This window comes from Neomonachus schauinslandi, chromosome 5 (assembly GCF_002201575.2).
Source record: "Neomonachus schauinslandi chromosome 5, ASM220157v2, whole genome shotgun sequence".
NCBI classification, from domain to species: domain Eukaryota; kingdom Metazoa; phylum Chordata; class Mammalia; order Carnivora; family Phocidae; genus Neomonachus; species Neomonachus schauinslandi.
The window spans coordinates 113138257-113166156 of NC_058407.1; the positions used below are offsets into that span (position 1 = coordinate 113138257).

At 43.5% G+C, this 27900-nt stretch overlaps 2 protein-coding genes and 1 pseudogene across 3 annotated transcripts in view; 1 reads left to right on the forward strand and 2 right to left on the reverse strand.

Annotated features, from left to right (window-relative positions):
* PDSS1 (decaprenyl diphosphate synthase subunit 1) overlaps positions 1-22021 on the reverse strand; it is a 40532-nt gene extending 18511 nt beyond the window's left edge. The window contains exons 1-6 of one of the 2 annotated variants that reach the window (XM_044915524.1): positions 21827-22021; positions 21195-21227; positions 17807-17871; positions 17261-17381; positions 15683-15813; positions 570-711 (exon numbers count right to left, since the gene is read on the reverse strand). In XM_044915524.1, the coding sequence (XP_044771459.1) occupies positions 570-711; positions 15683-15813; positions 17261-17381; positions 17807-17871; positions 21195-21227; positions 21827-21955 (621 nt within the window). In that variant the 5' untranslated portion in view covers positions 21956-22021. The remainder of the gene's footprint in view (positions 1-569; positions 712-15682; positions 15814-17260; positions 17382-17806; positions 17872-21194; positions 21228-21826) is intronic. The other variant, XM_021687138.2, reaches the window with a different exon arrangement.
* On the reverse strand, positions 9667-13761 carry LOC110577722 (annotated as a pseudogene).
* A 277-nt stretch (positions 22022-22298) lies between the features above and the next one.
* Positions 22299-27900, forward strand: part of LOC110577726 (protein adenylyltransferase SelO-like) — a 35325-nt gene continuing 29723 nt past the window's right edge. The window contains exons 1-3 of the mRNA XM_044914984.1: positions 22299-22637; positions 26027-26145; positions 26804-26932. Of these exons, the coding sequence (XP_044770919.1) occupies positions 22391-22637; positions 26027-26145; positions 26804-26932 (495 nt within the window). The 5' untranslated portion in view covers positions 22299-22390. The remainder of the gene's footprint in view (positions 22638-26026; positions 26146-26803; positions 26933-27900) is intronic.

Genomic DNA, 27900 nt, shown 5'->3' on the forward strand with positions numbered 1-27900 from the left:
AGATGCTAATAAAATACTGGAGAAATATGCTTTAAAATACACATGTATGAACCAAACTCAATTATAGAGCCTGTATTTAAAAGTGTATAATTTTCACAGTATATGCGTGTGTATATTTTTTTACATATCTATATTTAAGATACATATACACACACACACACACACACATATATCTTAGCTTTACTTGTTTACTTGCCATGATACTCTTGCACATGGCAGTCAATAAACGGTTAAAGAATTAAACTGAACCTGAGTAATCTGAGCCCCAAAGTAAAATGTATGGTTCCTCACAAAAATATGCTTTTTGGATAACAACAAAAATCCCTCTCCCTATAACCAAAAGGAATTCTATATAAAACTGTGAATAACCAGAAATACGAAGCTTATTTTTCTGTGGTTTCCTCTATTATCACATGTATGTACACAGACATGAATACTATTTTGGAAGTTGGAAGGCCGCGTCTGAGGAAGCACATTTTACTTTTTAATGAGACAAATCTGAAAAGTAAATGCAATCCAAAGAGCGTGTGAATGGCTAAGAAGATGAAAAGGAAACAAAAACACCGTACCTTCTGTTCACCCCAGATCTTATTAACCGTGTGTTTTCCTCGCCGAGAACTCGCATCGTCAAGGACGTCATCGTGTACCAGACTAGCAGTGTGGATCATTTCTGCAATTAAGGCTATGGAGCGCTGGCTTGCTTGCACATCTCTAATTAACAGAAAGCAATGCTTTTTAACAGAGACGCTGCCTATAACCTTCTCAGCAATCATCTTGTGCAAACTGGACATCCGATCTAGGATAAAGAATTTTATTTCTCTAAGAGAAACTGTATAAACACTTTGGCTTCCCTACCGAGCCACTTCTGTCATTTGGAGAACATTTTAAAAACGCGTGAGATACCTGGCCAAGATTCTGTTGTACGGATAGCACATTCAGGAGAATTTGTAGGATCGACAACAAAAAAGGCTTAAATGGCCCAGAAGTCTGGCCGTCAGGCTGAAGAATCGACTTTATGCCCTGTAATCATGATCTTGGGCATCTTGGGCAGTTTGTCCAAGTCAGGTTAGGAGTCGATTTCAGGGGATCATGGGGGAGACAGGTTAAGGAGCATTGTGGAGAAGTGTACTGAAGAACCAACGGTCACAGTGTTTAAAGCTTTTAACGTTGTGTTAAATGAAATGTTTAGGAAGAAGACCTCAAGAACCAAGACAGAATTTTGGTCAAAACTGTCTTCCAATCCACGTTTAACCTTTGCATTAGAAACTGAAACTTCTTGGGACACCTGGGTGGCTTAGTCGGTTCAGTGTCTTCCTTCAGCTCATGATCCCGGGGTCCTGGGACCAAGCCCCACACTGGGCTCCTTACTCAGCGGGGAGCCTGCTTCTCCCTCTGCCTATGCTCGCGCTCTGACAAATAAATAAAATCTTAAAAAAAAAAGATCTCGAAACTTCTCTTTTCAGCTATAATACAATATTTGGGATAAGCACTCTTAAGAAGATACATGGGTGTGAGGTTTACGGCTTTTAAAAGAAAATGTGCCCCAGTTCCTTTTTAATCATCATCATTATCACCATCATCATCTATGGGCATTTTTATTTTTTATTTTTTTTAAAGGTTTTATTTATTTGACAGAGACAGAGAGAGAGAGAGAACACAAGCAGGGGGAGTGGGAGAGGGAGAAGCAGGCTTCCCGCCGAGCAGGGAGCCCGATGCGGGGCTGGATCCCAGGACCCCGGGATCATGACCTGAGCCGAAGGCAGACGCTTAACGCTTAACGACTGAGCCACCCAGGCGCCCCTCTACGGGCATTTTTAAAAACAAAATTTGGAGAAAATCAAATTGGGGAAATAACCAATGGAATTTTCTCACCCAAATACGCAGGCCTGACTTAAATAAACACATGCCCACCAAATGTTTCACTTATTCCAATGGCTGACTTTTCAAATATCATCACGCTATCTCTTAGAGGGGAGAAAGTCAGAGGGATGTTGAAATAGGACTTTTTCTTAAAAAAAAAAAAAAAAATCTAGTCTGAACATCTGTAAAAGATAGTGCCCATTCTCATTCTTCGCATCTTACAGAAAGCAATGAAAAATGAAGTGCAAGTACATAAAAGATGCTGGTATTTAACTAGACACTAAATCAGCCTGGAGAATGTCTTCTGATCTTGCTTTAAATATTATTTTAAAATACAGTGCTTTGCCGGCAACTCTCCGCTAAGATTTCAGAATGAAACCTCAGAACCTTCCAACTGCTTTTGGCCCAGAAATCACTTGTAAAGTGCTGCCCATTATTTATTAACCTGTCACAATCGTGACAGTTCTAAATCCTTCCAGATCACACCACGTTCTTCCGAGGTGGGAGAAGTAAAGCGGCAGATGGCAGGGACGAATTCTAACGCCATGCCGGGGAATGAGAAGATGAACGCTCCCAGGGCTTCTATGAGGGCTTCTGAAGCCCTCGGTGAGACACTCACAGCAGGAGGCTTGGACCTCAAATATCTTTCAGGTGAATGTGTTGGACCCTATCTTACTTGAGCTCAAACGCACAGGAAGATGTAGACACTTACAGGCATTTCATATAAAGGCTACCGTTCAGGATATTTTCTCAACGGCGTTTTGGTCTAATACACACTGCCTAGTGGTGAGTAGCAGAACTTACCTTAAAGCAGCTGTGAGGGCCCCTAACGGTTCTCATGCCTTCCTAACGGGGGGCCCCACCTCCATTATCACAAATACGTCAGCAGACAGGAGCTCCTGCCCGGAGGTTGCCGGGAAATGGCAGCGCTCACTGAGACACTGGAGTTTTTATGATTTGAGGATATTAGACAAAGACAAAGATTTCTTCAAGTATTTTGAAATTTCAGAGACCGGATGTACACAGAAAGGCCATTTGACATGGCCAAATTACTGACTGGTGCAATCGGGACTCTTGCACAGCACGTTACTTGGCACCGTGACACAGCCCCTACGTGGGATAAACATCGTCTTTTAGATGCGTTCTAACTGTATCTAATGTCCTTCTTCCCACACAACTACGCTTTAATGTGTGTTGCCTTCTATTGGGAAAAACTGCCACCGCTTTTCCACAGCATAGCGTAATGGCTGGAACCAAAACTTACGTATTACAGAACACTCTCACACTGTCTTTAAGATGAGATCTCCAAAGTGCCAAATGGAGTTCTGCCTTCAAAAAGCTGGGCACCATTTCTACTTCCTACTGGGAGAGAGCTGACACACTTTCCCGGCTCCTGCCAGAGGTGCTAAGAAAAGCCAGACTAGCAAGACAGCATGAGAAACGGAGGCCCTGGGCTTGAAAGTTGGCTGTGTCCCCTGTACTTCACACATGCACGAGTCTGGGATGATTCGGCAGCCCCAGGACATTTGATTCTTCCCCTTCGTTAGACTTACAACAAAATTTTTATAATGGAGTATTTCAAGCACAGACAAAAATAGATGGAACAAGATAATGACACACCCCACCCTCATGTACTCTTTACCCAGCTGACACACAATGTAAGTAAAATGCTTGTTTTCTCTTATACACACTAACACATAATGTGAAGTCTTTTTTTTAAGATTTTATTTATTTTATGAATTTTTAGGGGTCGAGCAGGGGGAGCAGAGGGAGAGGAAGAGGGAGAGAAGCAGACTCCCCGCTGAGCGGGGAGCCCGACGACCTGGGGCTCGACCCTACGACCCTGATATCCTGACCTGAGCCGAAACCAAGATTCAGATGCTTAACCGACTGAGCCGCCCAGGCGCCCCTACATAATGTGAAGTCTTAAATTACACGTAAAACCCCCCAGTGTGGGAAAATTGTCTCTAAACAGAAAATTCAAACCTTGTCAATCGATTACTTGGGTTTGGAACAAACGAGGGAAGCAAATTTAAATAGTAAATGTGGCTTCACTTTTAACAGCAGAGACACAGAAGTTTCTATTCTCAAATCTACAGAGGTTGTGTAAAGAGCAGAACTCTCAAGCGGTATACAGAAGGCTCTATTTCTATTTCAAAATGTTCTTTTTGTCTCTTCTAACAATTCTAAAAGTAAGTGCTTCACTTTGTTTGTCAGGACTTTGACAAGCTCAGTGTTTCTTAGACATATATTCCTTGTCCACCATGTCAGAATTTGATGACGGGGCCCAGGAACCTGCATTTGTAAAAAGCACGCCAGGTGATTCTGATGCACAAAGTTGGGGAAATGCCATTCTTTCAAGCGGCGGTATTCATCTGATTTACCCTAAGCCACAAATGGGAGCTTTCCTCCAGAAGGGTTTTGGTACCGACTCAGCCTTTGCTAATCCCCTGCTGCACTGCCTCTAAATCGTGGGCAAATGAAATAAGATGGCACTCTCCTATTCTGAACATGACCTGAACCCTGGCGGGGTCCGTTCAAAGGTCTTACGGTATCGACTCCCCAAGTCTCTTTGCAGCCCAGGGGCAGAATGGCTCACCTGCTCACCTGTACAGTCTTGGGAGGGTGACCTCTCTTTCCTCTTACACTCTACATCCTTATGCGTTTTAAAGGACATGACTGAATACTTTATCAGTGTGGTACTGAAGAAACTCACTACTTAAAATGCAAGTAAAGTCTTTCTCCATCAAATGCTTCAGGATGCAAACCACATTTCCTAGTTGTTACCTGATAAAAGCACACACATTCAAGTTTTCAGTATGGTGAACAATATATCCACCTAGACACAAATCAGATTTTATCTTTACCCGTCACTGAACTGACTTGCTGCAAGTTGGGGTCCTTCACCTATTGAGACTGTGGAGTGTGTTCTGCTTGGCCCTCTGGCCTGCTCCGGTCAGGGCTGCTCGCCGCAGAAGAGGCCCCTCCAGAGGGAAAGAGAAGCCGTCCGGGCCCCTCCCCCTGCTGATGTGATACAATGTAACACTGGGGTCTGTGCTAGTTTCTCGTAGCTGCGGTGACACATTACCAAAGACTCGGTGGTTTAAATCAGCAGAAACTCTCTCACACAGTTCTGGCGGCTGAAGTCCAAACAGTTCCACTGAGCTGAAATCAAGGTGTTGGCAAAGCTGTGCTCCGCCCAGAGGGGCAGCCCTCCGTCCCTTCCAGCCATGAGCAGCTGTCTGCAGGCTTTGGCCTCTGGCCACCGGACTCCAACCTTTAAGACCGGCATCTTCCACATCTCTCTGCTCCACCTTCGCACCATCATGCTCTTCTGTGTGCGCCAACCTCCCTCTACCCCCTCTTAGAGGGAGACGTGGGGCTGCATTTAAGGCTCACCCGATCATCCAGGGTCATCTCCCCATTCCACGAGCCTTTACTTACATCACTTCTGCAAAGACCCTTTTTTGCTATATAACGTAACACAGGCTCCAAGGATGAGGATGTGGATGCCTTGGGTGGGGCCATTCTTCAGCCTAATGGTTTCTTACCTTCACTACCCTCTTGTTGGGGCTCAAATGTTTCATCAGTGACCCAATTCTTGAAATACCTGCTTTTACTGCACCTAAGATCTCCTCTGTCCTCATTATTGATACTACATTGAAGTGTCTCACCTTCCACAGTGGTGGAGTGGGACCAAAGGGGTTCCTGACCATCTCTCACTCTCTACTTCTCCTTTGGCCTCATGTTTCTGTTTCCTGGCTTCTATCTCTGGCCTCTGCAATCTTGTTTCCTTTTCCTGTATCCCTGACGGGCATGTTGAGGATGCGACTGGCACGAACACCAAAGTTGCCTTCCATCTCAGGTACAGCAGGGTGCAGGAGGGATGCCTGTGAGCTCAAACTTGCTTAGCAGGTCACTACCCTTGGTTACTGGCTATTCACCTTCTGGAACCTGAACACGCATACCAGGCTCAGAGTGGCGTCTGTTTTTTTTCTTGGTTGAGAATGGTGGTTTCAAGCCTGATCATAAGTGTCAGAATTCAGGAGCAGTTCTAACATCAAGAGAAAAGAACTGACAACCAAGAGTAGCAGCTCCTGATACTTTTGATTTATCTCCGGATAGAACAGATGCCTATAAAGCTGCATCACACATGATGCGGGGTTCATGCTACTGTTAATTTTCTTGCCACTGAAGACACACTGCAGAAGTTTCAGGATCTGTGGCTGTGTGGAGAGCAACTCACCATACTGATGTCTTAGACCTGCAACTTACCAGGCTGGCTCTGCACACGGCTTTCTCCATAGGAGCTGGGCACTAGAGAATAACACATTGTTGCTTGTTTTTTTTTCCAAATTGGGCACAGCGAATGAAAGTGTGGTTGATTCCTTCAGTGATGACATCACCCTGGCATAATGGGTGCACGCAGCATGTTTACAAGCCTACAGGCCTCTTGCGCTCACTGATGTCCTCCTTATGCTTGAGCTGGACCTCACCAATGAAACTGATAGCCACCTGGTGATCAAAATCTCCTCTGCCTCAGCTGGTGTCCTTTATTATAGACTGTAGTTCAAGATTCCTTTTTAAAAAAATTTTGTTGCTTTTTATTAATTCTTGTTAATAGTCCATTTAACAACGCATTCAACACTTCTGAGCACCTTATCCACTGCTGCTTTCTTTCTTTTTTTTTTTTAAGATTTTATTTATTTGAGAGAGATAGCATGAGAGAGGGGAGGTCAGAGGGAGAAGCAGACTCCCCGCTGAGCAGGGAGCCCGATGTGGGACTCGATCCTGGGACTCCAGGATCATGACCTGAGCTGAAGGCAGTTGCTTAACCAACTGAGCCACCCAGGCGCCCCTGCTTTCATATATTTATTTTTTTAAAGCAGTATTTGCAAATGTCAAAAATTCCCTACTATATATAATTGAAAGCTGGCTAGAGGATGGACAATATGGCCACAAACTTTTAGACAGCTGGTTATTTTCTTTAAGCTGAAGAAACACTTTTTTGTAAAGATTAAATCAAACCCCAGTTCAGAATCTAAACAACCAGCAAGTACGACTACAAACTTTTCACAAGACGAGGCCATAACAACTTGCAGTTATCTTCATAAGCCAACAGATGCCTACACACACTAATCAGTATCTATAAAACCCTTATGAAAAATGAAAGTGAACTAAATGATGCCAACAGCTAACCCTGGTCTGCCTGGAAGCCTGCAGGCTCCTGCTTTAAAGCCAGCGACAAGACTCAGGTCCCAGCGCTTTGATTCGCTCAATAAATTCTTCCCGAATACCTCTCCATGTGTGTCAGTCAAGAAGAGGTTCTTGGCCTCATGGAATCTAGTTTCCTAGCTGATGCAGAGAAATTACAGGCCATTACAACAGGGGTTTTCATGCTGATGAGGAGCAGGGTGGCTAGCCTGACTCACCTCCATGCCCCAGACCACCCACCATCACTAGTTGAGAAACCACTTAAGCCAACCTGCCACGGGATAACACACATGAACAGGAGGGAGAGAACAGCATCTCATAGCCCCACTAAACCGTGATATCCTCTCTCAAGTTGCATCTGTTCAATGCCTTGGAGGCTCCCAACTGTGTCAAGCTGTCCCTTAATACATGTACTGCCACAGAGGGTGGGCATGGCCATTCCAGAAACAAAAGCACATTCAGATGCGTAGCTCTGATTACCCAAACAGATGATATTCAAGTATCATTTCTTTTTAAACAAAACTCATTTTACGAAAATTTGAAAGATCCAATAATCATATTCTTGAAACAATTCTTAATCAAACATTTAAAGTTTTTATTTGCAAATCAGTAAATAATATGTGTGTACTAAACCTAAAAATTTAGACAATCAAGACAACATCTGTAATGCATAGGCACTGGAATGAGATTACTTGCAGATCTGAATGTTTTGTAAATAGCATAATCACTGCATAATATACCCTGAATATACAGTGTTTATAATCTCATTTTTACTAACAATTCTCTTCAGAAAGATTCTTAGTTCTAGTTGATTATAAAGCCCAAATTAATATAGCTTTACGCACTTCTGAGGACCAGTCTCTGGCGAAGGTGCTAATCTGTAGAGCCATGTTTCCTACTCTCATATGCCTATGTGGATAAGTCACGTGTATGTGTGGTTTTGTTTTAAAGTTTAATACAATGTACTGCTAGTAACTGGGACACAGATTTGCTCTGCGAAATTATATCCCTCAGTTCTATTCTAAACTTACAGTCCAGTTGATTTTATTGTCCTTACTTGAGGACATAAAACTGTCATACATGGGAGAAAAAAACTGGGACCTTAAATCAAAGTGGTTATTTTTATTACTTTGCTTAGTTTCTGATTTAAATATAAATCGAGATGTGAATGTATGTAGTTTGAGAGATACTTCAGAATTCTATTCTGACCCCATCTTTCTGGAAGGAAAATGATGCATCATTTCTGGACAATTTAGCAAGAAGTGATGACATTCCCAGCTAGTTTAAAAACAATCCTTTGTTTACTGAATTTCTGGATTAGTCTATGAATTCACCAATTTCTAAAACTGGCCTTAAGCAAAGGTCTGAAACCTAGGTAACTACCAGGGGCCATGCAATGCAGCCCAAGAAGGCACTTTAAAATGTCTCAGAATGGTTTTCCAATTTAGGGAAAAAAAACAGATTGCACTAAATCCTGAAATTAGGTGTGAAAAACGGCCTGGTATGCAGGTTAGACCCCCTAGGACAATTCCACATTGTCCTAGGGGGCCTTAAAATAGTTTTGTCTTATGGGTAAATGGTGGCTTTCTCAAAGGCTTCTCAAATGACACCATTACCACCTATCTCTTACTAGAGGTGGTGGAGAATGAGAAGTGCATTTTTTTTTTTTTAAAGATTTTATTTATTTATTTGTCAGAGGGACAGAACACAAGCAGGGGGAGAGGCAGGCAGAGGGAGAAGCAGGCTCCCCGCCAAGCAAGGAGCCCGATGTGGGACTCGATCCCAGGACCCTGGGATCATGACCTGAGCTGAAGGCAGCCGCTTAACCGACTGAGCCACTCAGGCGTCCCTGAGAAGTGCATTTTTACTTACATAGCACCAAATACAACTACCAATTTCTTTTTCATCTGGAAAGAGTATTTTAAGAGGCTCTGAAAGAGCACAGAAACTAAGGATTAGAAGGTTTAAAAGTATCTAAAATTTAAATATTAAATCTTTTATACAAACTCTCCTTACATTAAATAACATATATTTAAATGTCTTAATTCTATATTTTTAAATCAGATACTTCTCTAAAACGTAAGAAAGTGAAAATTATTTAAAATACGAGAGGTTGGGACGCCTGGGTGCCTCAGTCATTTAAGTGCCTGCCTTCGGCTCAGGTCATGATCCCAGGGTCCTGGGATTGAGTTGCACATCAGGCTCCTTGCTCAGCGGGGAGTCTGCTTCTCCCTCTGCCTCTGCTGCTCCCCCTGCTTGTGCTCTCTCTCTCACACAAATAAATAAATAAAATCTTTAAAAAAATAAGAGAGGTACGAGTAAAGGGTGAACTATATATCCATTTTAATTTTAACCCAATTTAATTACATGAAAACTCAAATATAAAATACAGTCATAAGTGAAATTTTTCTAAAAGGAAGCAAATATTTACTATTCCCCCTCCCAAAGTAGGTAAATTACACTACAGAGAACAAATCTACAGGTACTGAGATATTTTCTTGCTTTGATATATGTAAAAAAAATTTCATGTTGTGTAAATTTTTAGAGTTATATAGTTAGAAATCTAGACTTCTACTTTTATAGATGTATCCACTAGGGGAAATAAGTTAGCACAATCATTTGAATTGGTTGTCTACATACTGGACAGGGCTTATTCCTTTTCTTTAGCTTCTTTGCACACATAAAGCATGCCACAAGATGTCCTATTTTGCCATGAGCAATGCTACTGTTTTAGGTTCACCTTGGCAAATCACACAGGGTTCAGTGGCATTAAGAAGAAAACTAGAAGGGCGCCTGGGTGGCTCAGTCGGTTGAGTGTCCAACTCTTGATTTCGGCTCAGGTCATGATCTCGTGGGTCGTGAGATCAAGCCCTGTGTCGGGCTCCATGGTCAGTGAGGAGTCTGCCTGAGATTCTCTCTCTCCCCCCGCCTCTAAAAAAAAAGGAGAAAACTAGATTCTACCTTTTTTTTTTTTTTTTGGCTTTTGTTTTGCTTTGTGTTTTTATTTTGTTTTGACTTCTTCTTGGCTGCTATTACAAATGAGGCTACCAGAAGTTGATGGCTGACAACAGTCTTCACTTTTTTGGGATTAGGAGACTTGTGTGATTTTATCACCATTTTCCTCAGCTCAGGACTCTCTGGAATCATTCACTATAGGTTTTTGTGTGTTTTTTTCTTTTTTTTTTAACAATCAGAGACATCAAAGCTGCCTTCTCCTTGTGTTGAGTTTTCTATTTCTAGTTTGGCTTTTGTAGGCGTTTTCCCTTCATCTTTCCTTTATCTTCAGGAAGCCAATTCTCACGAAGGGCCCAACATCTACTGCAATGAGGTGGAAGGGGATGATTCATTTCACTGCATGAAGCACGGTTCTAATAGCTAAGGAAATTTCAGGATCTTCTTCAAAAGCATCTGTATCACTCTCCCCTGTCTGATGCAGTTCTCGATATTCGTCATCATCTGCATCTGACAGTTCTCGTCCATCTTCTTTAAGGCTACCATCTTCTGCATGGAGAGACTCAACTTCAAAGTCTACACTAAACTGATTTGACACTGAATCCTGATCCAACCAATCACCTTGATATTCACTTACACCAGCATCCAGATCCGGGTTTGACAGGAGTCCCTGTTGATTCACTGCTATTGCTTCTTTCACAAGGTACTTCCCTTGTTACACAAAGAGCAAGGCTTTCATCAAAGGAAAGAAAGGGAAATACTATCAGATCTATGACGTTCTGTCGTTCACCAGGTGATTCATCTGATGCCTCACTCCCTGCTCTCCTGGAAGAGGTGCGTGGTGGAGGCACCAAATCTGAAGGTGAAGGTTTCTCTTCCTGTAGCTCTTGCCAGGGTCTTTTTGATCACTCCCACCTTCCAGGTGACACCTATTTTCACTCACACATGTGCCTGAATTGGATGGTTCATGCTGACTGTCCACTACCAAGTTTCTGTAGAACCCTGTATCTATTTTCCTGTGCTCTTTCACAGAGCAGCCTGGCACTCCAAACAAGTCCCCTGCAAGATCCTTGGGGCCACACACAATATGCTGTTGCTTCTCATCATGTAATCATGTAGTTAGACTGGCCGAAGAGAAAACAGTCCCAGGAGGATCAGTATGGCGTAGCACGTTATCTCTAGTGCAGTGCTTAACCCTGGATCTGTGGATGCCCAAGGAGTCTGCTTTCATAGTCTAAGTGTCTTTTTGCGCAAGGGCAGAGTTTAACAACTTTAAAAGCAATGGCTGTGGTCTCACCAGGGTCTGAGGTACTTACGGGACCAGCAGTAGACACAGACGTGTCGGTACTGCATGCCTGCCCAGCTCGGGGTAGCACAGTGCTCTACGTTGGTGATCTCAGGTACTTAGCTCTACTCGCCAGTGAATACAGCTGCTCCTCACCAATCGGGGGTTTTCTGCATCCCTAGCAGGGGGAGCGGGGACCTTCAAGGCTCCCCAGTTCCCTCCACTGGGCATGGGGAAACGCGACGTCCTGGACCTCGGCGACCATTCCACTCACAGGGCCCAGGCCACTGGGACGCTAGAATGCGCCAGGTCCGGAGAAGGAGGCTCCTGGCAGTGAGAGCAGCAGGACCTCAGTCAGAGGGGTTAGGGCTGTCCCTCGGGCTCCAGTTCTCGCTCCACTTTCCCTCCAGCCGCAGAAGGGGCGCAGCTGGCCCAGCGGAGCCTGATGCGTGCCCCCTGCTGCCCTCAAGATCCATTTCAGCAATGAGTACAGATACATCAAAGGGGCCATCTCCTAGGTTAAAAGCAAAAACGTTTCTTTGGGCACCAACTTCCCCATAAATTGCTACGGTAGTGGCTGGCTCAGTAATCTGGAACACACAGAAACCAAGAATGGCTCCACATTCGTGAATGGCCTCATCTCAGGAATCACTGAAGTGAGATGGTGCTGTAATGCCTATTTCGTTACCGTTTTCCCAGGGTAGGCTTTTGTAATTTCCTTTGTCTGTATTAGAATCATAAAAGTCACCTCCTCTGCATGTAGGATTTTTATCACACTGGGACCCTTGATATCGTCACTAATATGAAAATGGCATCTTAAAATCTGTGCCATCTGATCAAACGTCTGGTTCTGGTAACTGGACCAGTGGGATTCAGTGCCACTTGGCGACTTGCATAATCAAGACCAATACAACGTGAGCAATCCTGTTACCCCAATCATTGACAGCGAGAGCCGCCTCCAGAGCTGGAAGACTTCCACAAAGGAACGACTGGGGCCAAGATCGAGGACAAGAGGAGGTCCTTTTGATAGGGCTGCTGAGCAGGGGTTTGGCTTGTTTGAGAAAGATCAGACCTTACAGCTGTGCGGCGTTCAGCGAGGAGAGCGATTTTACAGACATCTATTTATCTAAAGCTCATTTTTGATGTCGATTCTTTGATAAAGTCAGTCCTGCCCTACAGTTAGTTTGCTGAACTCTGGTGCACGCTGGGTTCTCTGGGAAGCAGACTCTGAAGTTTAAAGTGTCTGTCTCGGGAGTGTCCTCGGGATCAAGAGCCATGTGAGGGAGAGAAGGAAACAGGACTGGGTAGAGGGAGAAGTTTCTGTGATGCAGGCCCATCCACAGCATGCGCTGGAGCCAGAATGGCCCTTCATCTCTCAGTGCCCCCATGTGGGCCGGCTCTGGTGAAAGGATTTGCTGCAGCGGACGCAATCCTTGAAGAGACTGATAACTGAAGGTTCTCTGCCAACGAGACCCGGTCCGGCACTGAGTCCTTCACTGCAGGAGGATCTAGGCAGCGCATTTCAGAACCACTACAGCTGTTTTCTGGACCTTTCAAGTCTGAGTCTTTTTGTTTGTGTGTTCCTACTTTACCTGCCCAGGTACTGTGTCATCAGGATACAGACAGGAAATATAAAGATTGAGTCTTTAAGCTCTTCGGGGCCATACTGCCTTTGGAGAATATATTATGAGCTTCTGATATCCTTCCCCAGAAAAATGCAAATACACAAAAAATTCCGCATACAATTCTAAGGGACTCACAGACCCCATAATTGTCATGGACCTCAGGTTAATAAGTCCTAGCAATCTGGCAAGGAATATTTAATGGACCACTGAAAAGTTTACTGAGGAAAAAAGGAAAATCAATAAAAGTTAGTTTCCCCCCTCGCTATTTCTTAGGTGTCTGTCCTATTCGGTTTTCCAAAATCCCCTCTAGGATTATTATTGACCTATGTAATAGACATTTCATAAACAAGAAGATGATGTCCGATAAGCCGCACAGAAGCTGTTAAACTTTGACTGTCAGACGATAAAGCAGGGATCTCTAAATTTGACCATCACCAGCGAGCAAGCAGATGAAGGACTGGAATGGGTTCTGGCGCCCCCGGGGCTGGGGGACACCTCTGGTGGCACTGGCTAGAACCAGAGGCTCTGTGGGGTCCCGCCCCAGAATCTACAGCTCCTTTTTGTCCATACTGTTCTAAGTCTTTCTCAGCAAGCAAAACCAGAAATGGCCCAGGTCTCCAGAAGCTCCTCCCGCCGTGTCCCCATGTCCCTTCTTGCTTTAAGAGGCACGGAAGTAACAGCTAGATATTTAGCCAATTAAGAGCCTGATTCAAAAGGGCTCTTAGGAAGCAAGTATTCTCAAGCAGCGGGGGCTTGGAGAGTGGTACTGTGGGATACTCCTCCACTCAAATGCACGCCACCATCGCAATTCTGCCTCTGCACCATGCCTTTGCCGAGCCCTGCTCCCATCACTTCCAGGAGAATGAGGCCGCAGCTAAGAGATCCCGGAGAGGGCAGTGTTCAGCTTACTTTTCATTTTATTCAAGTAAATTCTACCCCAACACGGGGCTCGAACTCACAACCCCAAAATCAAGAGTCACATGCTCTACTGACTGAGCCAGTCAGGCGCCCTTGAACGCATTTTTTTTTTTTAAATCTTTATTTATTTATTTGAGAGAGGGGGAGAGCGAGCAGGGGAGGTGCAGACGGAGAGGGAGAGAGAGAATCTGAAGCAGACTCCCCGCTGAGCGCAGAGCCTGATGGGCTCGATCCTGTGACCTGAGATCATGACCTGAGCCAAAATCAAGAGCTGGACGCTCAACTGACTGAGCCACCCAGGTGCCCCTGAACTTACTTTTTAAACTAGCAATGCCTTTGTTGTGTTATATTCTCCCATGTTTTCTGCAACCAAGTTTATACAGTTTCAGCAAGGCAAACTGAAAAAACCTGCAACCATGGGGATAACAATGGAAAGGATTTAAAGCAATGCAGGATATTTTCCTTCCCATGTCACCTCTGATGGTAATGAACTGTATTACACATTAACCTGAGAAATTAAAAATATAAACACACACTCTCTCTAGACCAGTGGTTCTCAACCAGGGATGATTTTGCTCCCCAAGGGACATCTGGCAATGTCTGGAGACATTTTTGGTTGTCATCAACTTGGCGGGGGTGGGGCGGGGGGGTGCTACTGGCATCTGGTGGGCAGAGGCCAGAGACGCTGCAGAGCATCTGTGATACACAGGACAGCCCCCACATAAAGAATTATCTGGCCCCAAACGTCAAGGCTGAGAACCCTGCTCTAGACCATGTGAGATGTATCTCAAATTGGGCTCATTTCTGCTGTTCTGCCTCCCAGGTGAAGTGGACGTGGTCCCGAGGATGGTCCACAGCCAGAGATCCCACTGGTTGCTCCAAGCGTGAGCTCTGTGAGCACTTGGTGGGTCTTGGCGGGGGTCGGAGGGGGACGTGCTGAGGCGGTGGGACGTGCTGGGGCAGGGGGCACAGCAGCAGGGCAGAAAAGGCTGAGGGGAGCACCTGCTAAGAGGCGACCTCTGACACTCCCTGAGGCATTCCTAGAAGCGTGCTCTCCTAAGAAGAGGGAACATGATGCAAACGGTCCGCACTAAGGAGACGGAGTCCACATTATGGTGGACTGGAACTTCCCTCAGCAGATCAGATCACATAAAAACAACAGCTATGAAGACAGTCTAGCAACGTGGGCAAGAGAGAAAACAGGATGAGTAAAGAATCATAGATACATATAGAATGACTGAAAACAAGAAGAGAGGACGAGAGGGAGCGGCAGAGATGGCTGCATGAGGTAAGGGGTCAATCTTTTTTTGTAAGATTTCCTTTAATACGGTTGTTTTAATATTTAAAAATTTTATACGTATTCAAAACACGGAAGTTGAGGACCAACAGTCAAAATTGCCTTCTTCTCCGAAGATTTTTCTTTGGCAAATTTCCGAAGGTCACAGGAAGGCAGACCCTCACAGCACAGCGTGCAGCTCAGAACCTTGTAACGATTAACCTTTGGACTAACGACCCCGTGTATATCATGATTACATGTATGTACACACCCTGCTCTTCTTACTTCTGAGGGAGAAAACTAACTTTGGCTTTTAAAATTCTTTTCAGAATGGTTACTTGCAGCTGAGGTTGTTCTTCTAGGACATTAAAAAGTGTGGAAAGGGAAGATGCCCAGACCAGGTGACTTTGGGGACTCAAAGCCAGAAACTACTCACCACAAAGTGAATTCTAAGATAAATGCTACCGCTTCATCCAGGAACTAAATGGCAAGCTTGGTAAGGGAGATCTGCCAAATATCAAAACGACAGAGGAGTGAAAGTAAATAACTCACCGGGAATTATTATGATGAATATTACATGCCCGGGCCATGAGCACCACGATAATTGGTCGAAAGGCTTTTCCTTTTCCATCAAAGTAGTATTCAGACATTTCCTTAAGTTCGGTTGTAGATATGAGTAGTTCCTGAAATAAAGTTTCTCTGTGTCAATATGGCATCATGATAGCAAAAAAGGCAACATGATTTCTTTTACAAAACTTTGATTTGATTTCAGTGTAGTTGCTTGTACTCTGTATACTCGTTTCACTTGAGAAATTCAACACTCGATTGAAAAAGGTTCCAACACTGTAAGGCTGCCCTACAGCTGGGCCACAGGCGATGTCTGGCCCGCCCAAGTGGCCAAAGGGCTCGGGTGACCCCAAAGACTCCAACAGACTCCAGGGAGGAGGACGAAAGCAGTCGGTGGCCCAGGGACCAGAGAGGAACAGGGGCTGGTAGCCGCTTGGGAGATGGAGGGGAGAGGACAAAGATGGGGAGCGTGGGAGCCAATGAAGCAGGAGTTAAGGGTGTGACTGGGGTATGGAGGCAAAGCCGTGTATCAGGAACAGGAAGGGAAGATGGCGGCCGGGAGGAAGCAGGGATCACCAAGCCTGGCTCAGCCAGATATGTCAAAAGTTCACAGAGGAAGTTGAAGACATGGTTTGCCTGATTGTGAGGAACTTAGAACTGAGTTGGGGAGATAAATTTTTTAAAAATATAAAATGTTCAGAGTGGTAACTTGAGCAATGACATAATTAAATGCAGTAAATTTTTTTTAAGATTATTTTTTTATTTATTTGAGAGAGACAGAGAGAGGGAGAAGCAGGCTCCCCGCTGAGCAGGGAGCCTGATGCGGGACTCGACGCCAGGACCCTGGGATCATGACCTGAGCCAAAGGCACATGCTTAACCGACTGAGCCACCAAGGCGCCCCTAAATGCAGTAAATTAAATCAAATGCAGTGAAAGTTCAGAGAAGGGAGAAATCAGTGTGGGCTAGAAAACCAAATATTTAATGGAGGATAGAAGCTTCGACCTGGAATTAAAGAATAAGTAGGATTTTGATTCATGAAGAGGTGGGAGAGCCTTCTAGGTGATGGACTTGTGTTTGTTGTATGTGCCTCTCAAGGACTTGCTAGAATGAATCACAGCTTATGTCCCAAAGCAATGGGAGCTAAGAACGGCCCTCGAGGACCCTCAGCCAGGCTGAGGTGAACATGCTACAGTGGGGCCAGTCTTTAACTCACCAAAATATTGACCTCAGTGCCAAGCACAGTAATAAATACAGAGGTCACAAAGAAAAAAAAAACCGTCCCTGCCTTCGAGGAGCTCCGTCTGCATGGGGAGAAGGAACACAGTAACTGCGATACGCAGCGGGACAGGTGCTGGCCCTGAGGTAAAGTGTGGCTCCCCCGGGAACACAAAGACCAGCGTGCAGATGGGCACAGGCAGGCTTGTAAATGGCGACCAAGCAGGCACCCAGGCACTCATGAATCAAGTTTGCGACGGCACTGGATGTATCTGAAAACCTGCACCGTCTGTTCACAATTCTCAGAAACCAACATTACGTCCCAGCACATTCAAACCTAGCTTACCTTTCTAATGTCCTCATACAGACCGTTCAAGTCTCTCCAACCGAGTTTGAAGGGGTCAGTGTATTTCTCCCCACTCTGTGTTTTGCTACAACAGCACGCTGCCGACGTCATGTGATGGAACCTGGGACAAGCACAAATGCACACAAGGTTAAGTGAGTTTTATTAAGTGAGATAATTTTGTTTTTTTTAGTAAGAATTATATACACTTCTACTTGCTGGAAATTAAGCACGAATCCAAAATGGTCATAATTTAGAAAAACACATAGAATTCTGTTCTTGCTCGACAATACAGCAATAGTTTATTTTTATACCCAGGACCTTGAGAACCCACAAAATCAAAGACTAAACTGGTTTACGGTGTTCTGGGTTTAAATTTTATTACATTCCCATTTTTTAAAAAGGCAGAGGTCACACAGAGCAGATATTGTGGCACTTAGTTAACCAAAATATTCAGTTTGTTGGACTAGCCCAGCACAATTTAGAATAGAAATTTACTGGCAATATGGCTTATAATTTTAGCAGTTATAACACAGATCATAAACTTACCGTGACATACTATACCTATGTGGAAAAGCAGATGTTAAACTCTTCACAAGATTAAAATAGGACATCTATAAAATAAAAGTATTAACAAACCTGTAAGAATATTCATGAAAAATGTGTTTATAATGCCAGATAAATAAAAACATTCATAATAATCATAGAATTCATAATAAATATAATCTTTATATTTTTTTATAATCTTTAATTTTTAGTTGTCCCTTTGTAGGTAGATTGCAAACTTCAGGAAGATAATAAAAAATTTCCTTATTACAAAAGCAATATTTATCATTACAGAAAATATAAGGAAGGGCGCCTGGGTGGCTCAGTTGGTTAAGCGTCTGCCTTCAGCTCAGGTCATGATCCCGGGGTCCTGGGATCGAGTCCGCATCCAGCTCCCTGCTCAGTGGGGGGCCTGCTTCTCCCTCTCCCTCTGCCTGCCACTCTACTTGTGCTCTCTCTGTCAAATAAATAAATAAAATCTAAAAAAATTTAAAAAAAGAGAAAATATAAGGAAAAAAACACATCTGTAATCTATCCTTTTCTCCAAAGGCTAGTTTCATATTCCTATCTAGCTTTCCAGACCTGAAAAGGTAGTTTTAAAACAATTTCCTTCCACTTAACTAAGATTAGTCAGGGAATAGTAAAGATCAGTGTTATTTACATTCTTTTACATTCTTAAACGAGTTGAAAACAAAGAGTAATCAAGCTCCCCCAAGCATCAGAACAGATAGTGAAAAGGAAAAAGATTTCAATGTTGAAGAATAAATTTACATTTATACATGAACACTACCTATTTTAAATTATTTTTCCTAAACATACTTGGAAAAGCTACTTCTTGATCAGTAATATTAAAAAACAAGCAAGCTCAGTGGCACGTTTTGAGAATATTAGAGGTCAAGAACAACAGAAGATTACTAAAAGATTCAGAGGTGGTGGAGAGAATTATTAGTTCCAAAGATTATTGAGCACTACTATGGGCCAGGAAATGTGACAGGCACTGTGGCCCAAAGATAGAGACCACTAGTCTTAAAGAATGCAGGGACACAGTCATTTCAAAAATTACTAATTTACGGGGCCCCTGGCTGGCTCAGTCCGTGAAGCATGCGACTCTAGATCTCAGGAGTCATGAGTTTGAGCCTAACCTTGGGCACAGAGGTTACTTAAAAAAAAAATTACTGATTTACTAATTTAATGTGGTAAGGGCTCTGTATTTGAAGAAGGGTTTTGTTGTTGTTGTTTTTTTTTAAGATTTTATTTATTTGTCAGAGAAAGAGAGAGAGAATGCAAGAGAGTGCACATGCAGGGGGAGCAGGCAGAGGGAGAAGCAGGCTCCCTGCTGAGCAGAGAGCCCGATGGGGGCTGGGGGACTCCTGGGGCTGGAGGACTTGATCCCAGGACCCTGGGATCATGAACTGAGCCAAAGTCAGCCAACCAAGTGAGCCACCCAGATGCCCCTGAAGAAAGTATTTTGACAAAAAGGATGAATTTAGCACAAGAAAAATAAAACGAATCCACTCTATTTGTAATAAAGTCTTACAACATGCTTTTACACTATTTGACCCTCACAAACTACTTGTTTTTATACAGCTGGGGAACTTGAAATTCAGAAAAGTCAAGTCTGGGTGATGGGCATTAAGGAGGCCCCTTCAATGTAATGAGCACTGGGTGTTATATGCAACTGATGAACCAGTAAATTCTACCCCTGAAACTAATAATACACTATATGTAAACTAAATTGTATTTTAATTTTTTATTTTTTTAAAAGATTTTATTTATTTGACAGAAAGATACACAGCGAGAGGGGAACACAAGCAGGGGGATTGGGAGAGGGAGAAGCAGGCTTCCCGCGGAGCAGGGAGCCCGATGTGGGACTCGATCCCAGGATCCTGGGATCATGACCTGAGCCAAAGGCAGACGCTTAACTGACTGAGCCACCCAGGCGCCCCCATGAATTTACTTAAAAAAAAAAAAAATGCTAAGAATCAAAAACTGACAAGTGATTTGGCAGTAACAGATGCACACCGGTTTCTGTCCTATTACAGGATTTGTTAATGTCACCACAGGTGAAGTTGGGAGAATGTACATATATCAGGAAACAGAGCTGCGTCTGAGGGCAGACGTGGCTTTTATCATTGTTGCTCTTTGTCCCCAAGGATTATCAGGCCCTAAGAGACTTGAAGTAACCAAAGACACATGCCTGAGGTAGACACCAGAAGGCTAATGTCTTCATTTATGGTGAAAATAGCGATGACACACGAATCAGCAATATATGGCATTGGCATCATCAGTGCAGTCCCACCCTGTGGTCACGAAAGCAGACATGGAAAATAGGTGAAGGGGATCAAGAGTACACTTATCCTGATGAGCAATGTATGGAATTGTCAAATCAGTATATTGCCCACCTGAAACTAACATAATACTGTGCATTAATTATACTGGAATGTATTTATTTTTTTAAAGATTTTATTTATTTATTTGAGAGAGAGGAGAGAGCGCGCGTGAGCGAGCACAAGCAGGGGGAGCAGCAGAGGGAGAAGCAGGCTTCCCGCCAAGCAAGGAGCCCGATGTGGGGCTCGATCCCAGGACTCTGGGATCACGACCTGAGCAGAAGGCAGATGCTTAGCGCTTAGCCGACTGAGCCACCCAGGCGCCCCTATATTGGAATTTAAATACATTTTAAAAAAGGAGTGTCAAAGAAGTATCCAGTGCTATTAGATGGAGGGTGCAAACATCTCTCCAAATAATGCCTTCATCTGTGATGCTGGAAATATTGGAAGTCTGGTTAGAACAGTACTGAAATGGATCCCAGCAAAGCCCTGAGACTCTTTGCCCCTATTCTCTTTTTACTAGCTGTTTGCTGACCCTGCTGCTATTCTCTCTCCAGGTGCCTGTTCTGGATAAGTTGTGATATGTATCCACCTTGGTATAAAGTAGACATTTATAAATGCTACATATTTCATATAGGTAACTGATGTTTGAGGAATACATGGGAATATGAAGTGTCCCAAAGCCAACTGAAATAGAAGAGTCCAAATTCAATAAACTTTAAAAAAAAACCAAAAAAACCCCTGAGTCTTGTGGATGAAAGGGGAACACATCATAATTGCTATGTGACTGGAGAAGTCTCTAAAAAGGAGAGTGAGTCTACAGATTTTGCTCAGTTATCCCAAACAGTGCTACCCTATAGCACTTTGAGAGTCAATCACTACAAAGTGCAGTTAAGAATCATGGAGCCACAGAACATGTCACTTTACAGAGGCTAAACTGGCCGGAAAGGGAGAAAAATGAGGTCGGGCCTAAGAGCTGTAGAGGAGAGAGTCAAGTAGTCACGGTTAGTGCTGAGATTCTGACTCAACTCAAGAAGCCACATCCAAGTTCAGGGTTTCTCTACTTGTGACATCCTCAGGCCTTTTCTTCCAGTGCCCTTCCACCCCGTCCGGGCGGGGTCTCCCGGGGAAGCAACTACTGTACGAAAGAAATGCGTTGCACCCAGGGCCTTAGCCCTACATACTCCCCACAAACGGCCTATTCCGAGCCCACCTGGATCTCAGGGCGCCTTTTGCTCTAAAATCCTAATTAAGACCTGTCCTCCTGAAGCCCTGGCTGAAATCCGAAAGGAAACAGGTGCAGTCGGGTCTCCAGGTTTCACTGGCTCCTACCCCAGGAGACAGCCTGACTACTCCACCCACCCCCCGCCTTCCCCCAAGGCCTGGCTCCTCACCGCTCCCTCCCCAAGCCCCGAGGCGCCCGGGTCCCCGGGACCACGTTCTGCAGTCTCGCGCCGGGCGCCCCTGCTTCAGGCGGGCGCCCCTGCTTCAGGCAGACGCCCGGCGCCCACCGCTCCACGTCCCCCGGCGGGGCTCGGGTCCCGGCGCCTAGCCAGCCCGGGGTCCCCCCGCAGCACAGCCCCGCGGCCCCTAGCCCCGACGCACGTGCCGCTAGCTCCCACTCATTCCCGCCGCGCCGCTGTCATTGGCGCCGTGACCTCTGCGCCCCGCCGCCGCGCGCGCCTCGAGGCCTCACCTGAGCCCCGGCGTCTGCAGCCGAGAGCGTCCCGGGCGGCCCCGCGCGGCCGGGGGAGCCGGGCCCGGGGCTCCGGGCCGCCGGCCTCCAGGAGCAGCAGCGCCGCCAGGGCCACCAGCCTGAAGCCATGGTCCGAGTCTGAAAGCCGCGGCGGAGCGCTGGCTCCGCCTGTGGCCCGGCGGTCCGCCTCCCGGGACCCGGAGCCGGAAACTTGGCACAGGAAGAGCTTGGGCCCCACCCGGGCCGCCGCTTCTGGCTCCTCCCCGGGCTGGCGCCGCAGGCGCGCTCCCGGGACGGCCGCGCGGAACCTCGCCCCCTCGCCTGCCTCGAGCTCGCGGGAGCCGCCTGTCGCCCCGCTGCCGGCTGCGGTACCGGGAGCGACTAAGCGGGACCTTCTGTCTGGGCGAGCCGTCTCTCCCGAGCCCCTGCCCGCCGCTCCGGGGAGCCAGGAGCTCCAGCGGTCATTGCAAAAATGGACCTTTGGGAGAGCGGCCGGTAACAAGAACTGCCACGGCGCCCAGACCTCCAGTCGGCAGCTCTTCTGTTGTGCGTGTTTAGTCAGAGATGACTCAAAGAATTGGGCTCCTGTTTTGCTGCATAACCCGGGGGCTCCCGTGTCCGCCGCTGTTTCTCTTGGGCGTGACCTGCCACGCCGTTGTCGGCTGCTCCCTGCTCCCTGGCCTGGAAGGAAGTGCCCGCCTTTGGCATCTTTCCAGTAACGTGTCGCACTACGAGCTGGGCTCTTGTGAGACAGAAGCTAAGTTAGCCTTGTCTCTCGACTTTTGGACTCTGTCCTCCGAAAACCTTATAGGTACATCGTGGCATAGTTTGGCAGTCTTGCTCATATCTGGATGGGAGTCCCACTCGTGGGTGTACTTAGCTGTGTGGAATTGTTTAGTATTTGGTAATGTTGGACATATTTGCCAGCCTTGGGGATACTGGAATATGTACAGGATTAGTACCTGACGTGGGTTAGAAAGACCTCTCCTTGGTTCTATAGCCAGATCTACTCTTCTCATGGTAATGAGAAAGCGTACTTACAACAGAAATCCGTGGTGCACGCAAACAGAGCCAGGGAGAGAAAGTGTAGGCGTTAGGGATACAGAAATGAAAGAAACTTCATCTATCCTCAAAAAATTCACCTTTATGAGGAAATAGACCAGCAAATAGGCAACAGCAATTCTCTAAAATTTTTGTGTGTTCTTTTGAACCATGCTTTTTGCATTTAAAAAGTGAAAGTACCCGTGGTATAGCTGAGCACATGATTTTTATACTTATCTTCAAAGTGTTGTTTTTTACTGAATAAAAGGATAGAATAAGGTTTGTTAAAATAAGCCAAGTTTAGGATTTTTTCCCCAATCTTGAGGAATATGATGTAAAAAAAAATGTCAGGTGCTTTACAAATAAAGGTTGGTAGTACATATCTGTGGCTTGATACAGGTTTGTATATTAAGAAATATGCCACAGCTAGACTTTGCCATAGTAAAGTGTAGCAATAAACACTTGTATTTACAGTAATCCTACAACTTAGATATTATCATTTGCCCCTTTACACAGATAGGGACACAGGAGGATTTATATGTCTTGCCAAGCTCACAGTTGGCAGATACGGCTCTGTCTACCAGGCCATTTTCATTTAGAGATAATTTTCCCTGATTAAAACAAAACACCTAGCTCTTAAGAAGATGGCATATATGCAAGGCTAAGTAGGGAAAGCAGATGAAATTTGTGAAGGTTTCCAACATTATAGTATAGCTACACTTTTGATGAGCTATATAACCTACCAATAGGTCATGCAGAATACAAAGTAGTTCTTTCGACCCAAAGAGGCCAAGCCTGTGTCTAGGAAGTTAAAACCATTGAGCTGTGCAAGTAACTGCCAAAGAACAGACCCCTCTGTGCACAGGCTAGGAACAACTTGGGTCTTTTTGACTGTACTTATATGAATGAAATGACCAGTATTGACTGATAAACATGGAGTAAGTGTGTAATTGAAAGCATTTTCAAAGTTGTTATTTCAATATTGGAGAGTTGACTGTACTTTAATAAGACATTTTCTTTCCATAGTGATACTGTTCGAAACAGGCTCTGTGGTAGGACCAGGTTTTTTATAGCCAAGGAGAGATTATATACATGATACTATGTATAGGTGTATACCATGTCTTGATTCCTAGTACTGCCTGAAAACGTCTCATCCTGATGTTATCAGATAAATGATCAATGAATTATCAAGGTCACTGTGGTAAGAACGTTTATTGAGAGAAGAGTTTCAGACATTAAACTGAAAGATTAGCGGTTTTTGTGGATTTCATATTCTTAGGCAAAGCTGAATGGTACAGAATTTAATTTTGGAATTACTGATTTCTCTGAGATGTTAAGATAAAGACTTACTATGCATCTGGAATTTTGTCTTGGATTGGGTTTGTAGTTTATGACTGATCATTTGGTTAAAGTGTAACGAGGGTGAGGGCTGGGGACCTCTGAAGCAGTTGGCCTCTTGTTCCACAGCCAATGATTAAATGTATTGGCTGATAAACTACCTTGCCAAAATGTGAGTCAGTCAGTACAAAATCATGGGTATTAATGAACAGTATATACTGTCCGTGCTCTACTAAAATGTTAGGGCATCATGATAAGTGCATAAATTATGATTTAGCCTATTTCCACATAGTGGCTCTCCTAAAAGAAGAAAATACACTGTGGGATCTTCTACTTTTAATCATATTGTCAGGTTTTCTGTGGTGAATGCTGAAATCAGCTGTTTTTTGGCTGACTACCCATTTGTTCCCTGTAATGTGCCTTACGTCCCATGTATTTAGGGGAAAATATAAAGGTTAAATCTGGTCCACATTTGCCTGTTTTTATACTCATCTGGGAAAGAGAAGATTACTCTTATTTCTGTTATAACTGACATTTGGTTCACCTAGGCTTGGGTGGGATAAATAGAAGTTAATCCGAACAGTTGGATAAAGTATCTTGATGCCACCTTTCTCTACTGATTCAAAATATCATTTTCATTATATAGAGAATTCTTAACATTGGGTTGTTTCTGGTCTTTTTATTGAGTCCCTTTGTTCTTTGCATCTATTTTTGGGATAACTATTTTTAGTTATTGTGTTCTTATAATTTATAAGAAAACTCCCATTTCTAAAACATTAGTTTTTATTTTTCAAGATTTACACTTTAAGCTGATCAGTTTTTTGTTTTTTTTTTTTAAGATTTTATTTATTTGAGAGAGAGAGAACTCACAAGCAGGGGGAGCAGCAGAGGGAGAGGGCGAAGCAGGCTCCCCACTGAGCAGGGAGCCCGACCCCAGGACCTGAGCTGAAGGCAGACCCTTAACCAACTGAGCCACCCAGGTGCCCCTAAGATGATCTATTTCTTCAAAAAAATCCTACTAGGATGTTGGTTGGGTTTCCATATGTTTATTAAATAATTTGGTTACACTGATACCTTGACAATATAATCTCTATCCAAAAACAAGTTTTTGTGTCCCCTTGTTTTGTGATTTTAGTAATACACCTACCCTCTTCTGTTTGTTTTTTGTTTTAATTGGTTTGGATTAGGAAAACAGATTAAGATTTTTTAAATTGTACTTAAAAGAAAATACGTTCTGAGTATCTAAAGCATGTTCAGAACTCTTTTCATGCAGCTTTTAAAATAAGGTACATGTGCTTTAGCGCATGTTTTGTACATTTAGTAAAACATCTGTTGCCTGGTATTAGAGTTTTTTATATGTATCTGTTTCCTTTAGTAATTATGATTTTCTGAAGGGCAGAAAGAATGTGATTAACTGCTTAATATTCTTTGGTTGGATTCCACTGAATTGGCTAGTACTGTAATTCTAAAACTATAATGCTGCTCGCCTCTACTTCATTTATACATTCTTATTTATAAACATATTGTGCATCCTCTTGGTCTCCCACAAGTGAAAATCCTCAAAGACAGGGTATGTATCTTGTTTTAAACTTTTTCCATCTCCCATCTTCTTGGGTGGCTCCATTTACTGTATTATATGAATATTAGATAGCTATGGTTGAAAATGACAAAATAGGCTTTAAATAACAAAGTAGGAAGAAAACAGTGGTATAAATTGATTTTCTCGAAGAACTGTAGTCCTTCTAAGGAATGTTAATGTTGTCTATGGGACAAATGAAAACACTAAGAAGAGATTTTGTTGTTGTTGTTTTTTTTAATCAGCTGTGTTGCCAGTTGATCCTGTTAAAGAAAATTATGTTCGTAAAGTGAAAAACTGTATTTTTTCAATTGCCTTCCCTACTCCTTTCAAATCAAGAGTACGTCTTGTAGCAGTTTCAAAGGTTAGGCTTTGTTTTTTCACAACAAAAATACTTAACTCATTATAACTTTTGTCTAAAAAAAGATATTCATACTTTTTGGAGTTGAATTGTTAGTCTATTGGTAAATGATTATATTTGTGTTTAAAATTCAGACACTTGGAGAATGTCATTCTTAGAAATCACGTTTTGATACTGATTCCTAGTTTTGATACTGAACCTAGTACTCCGTTTGATCTTAAAGTTATCTTACAAAGAAAATACCCCTTTTTGAAAAAAGGGGGCAAATGAGTTAAATTCTTAGAAATGGGCTCTAATAAATTATAAATTGTTCTCTCATGATATAATTGGATTTGGGATAGAAATAGGACATTAACTTTTTTCTAGTTCCTTTAAAGAATGTGTGCTAAGAAAAATAGTATTTTACTCTGCGTCACAAGAATTAAATAAAAATTTTAAAACTATCTAATAGAACTAATTTTCCCAAATAGCATAAATAATATAAACTATGGTACATCCCTCATGAGAAAATATTAATGTACTTTTTGAAGAGGTTCATTCTTTTAATTTTCTTTCTTCCACCAAGTCTCTTCTCTCAAAAATTATTAAAGGATTACTTCAGTTTGTAAGGTCTTTTTGTTTTGTTTTGTTTTGTTTTGTTTTTGTTTTTTTCCTGCCTCAGGAAGTTCTAGAAGATATTTTGGACCTTGACTTATCTGTCTCCGAAACAGATGATTTTATCCAGCTTGCGAGTGGTGAAAAGATAGTATTTGGATCCATTCCATTGGCTCACAGATATGGTGGGCACCAGGTATGATAGCATCATAGCATCAGCTATGACTTCCCTTACATAAATATAAACAGTTGGTGGAGAGGCTGTCCCACTAATGAAGTTATTTTGCATTAATTCCTCTAATATTAGTGTATGGAGACTTCAACAGATGTTTCTAGAAGAATGTGTCATCATAAGATGTTTATAGTTGGTTGATGTGATTTCTTGCTGTGATAAAGCTAATGCCCAACTTTCTTTGACAGAATCGAGAAAACTGGGGTAGCACTAATATAATATTTCTGTGAATTATTGCTAGAGAACTCATTCAGGGACGTTTCAGGCAAGAGATGTAGGCAAAGTCAAGTAGCACAAAAAGTCAATATAAAAGCCCCAGAAGGATAAAGAGATTATAGTTTTGCCAGGATAGCTGCAGAAGGAAGTTTTAGAACTGCTAGAGACTGCTAGAATTTAATCAGGATTAACTGGGGGTGTTATTTATGCTGAAGCAATTAGGAAAGCGACTTCTAGAAATGAAGTTAAGATATTGAAGCAAGTTCAGGTCGTGATATCTGACTAAATTTAAAAAAAAAAAAAGGAGAAAGAGAAGGAACACAGGACCAATTGTTGAACTTGCTGTGAACTAGGTAAGATTAACAGTCTGGTTGTCCAGGGGCTGGCTTACTTCGGAGTATATTTTAGGAAAAGTAGAGAAGTATAATAGGGTTGGAGTAAGGATTAGGTTAGAAAATATGAAAAGTGAAAAGTGCTTCTATGATAGCTATTATAATAATGATAATATCAGGCTCTGGTTTGTTGGGGGCAGTTAATTCCTTTTAGATTTTTGTTGCTTTCATTCCTCAGTGTCCTAAGAGGCAAAACTATCATGGAAGCTAAACTAATGTAAGCCAAGAAGCAAAGTGACATAGACCATTAGGATGGAAAAAGACTTCAGGGGTCATCTGTGACAAACTCGAACCTCAGTGTCTTGATTCGTAAGGTGCAAGGGT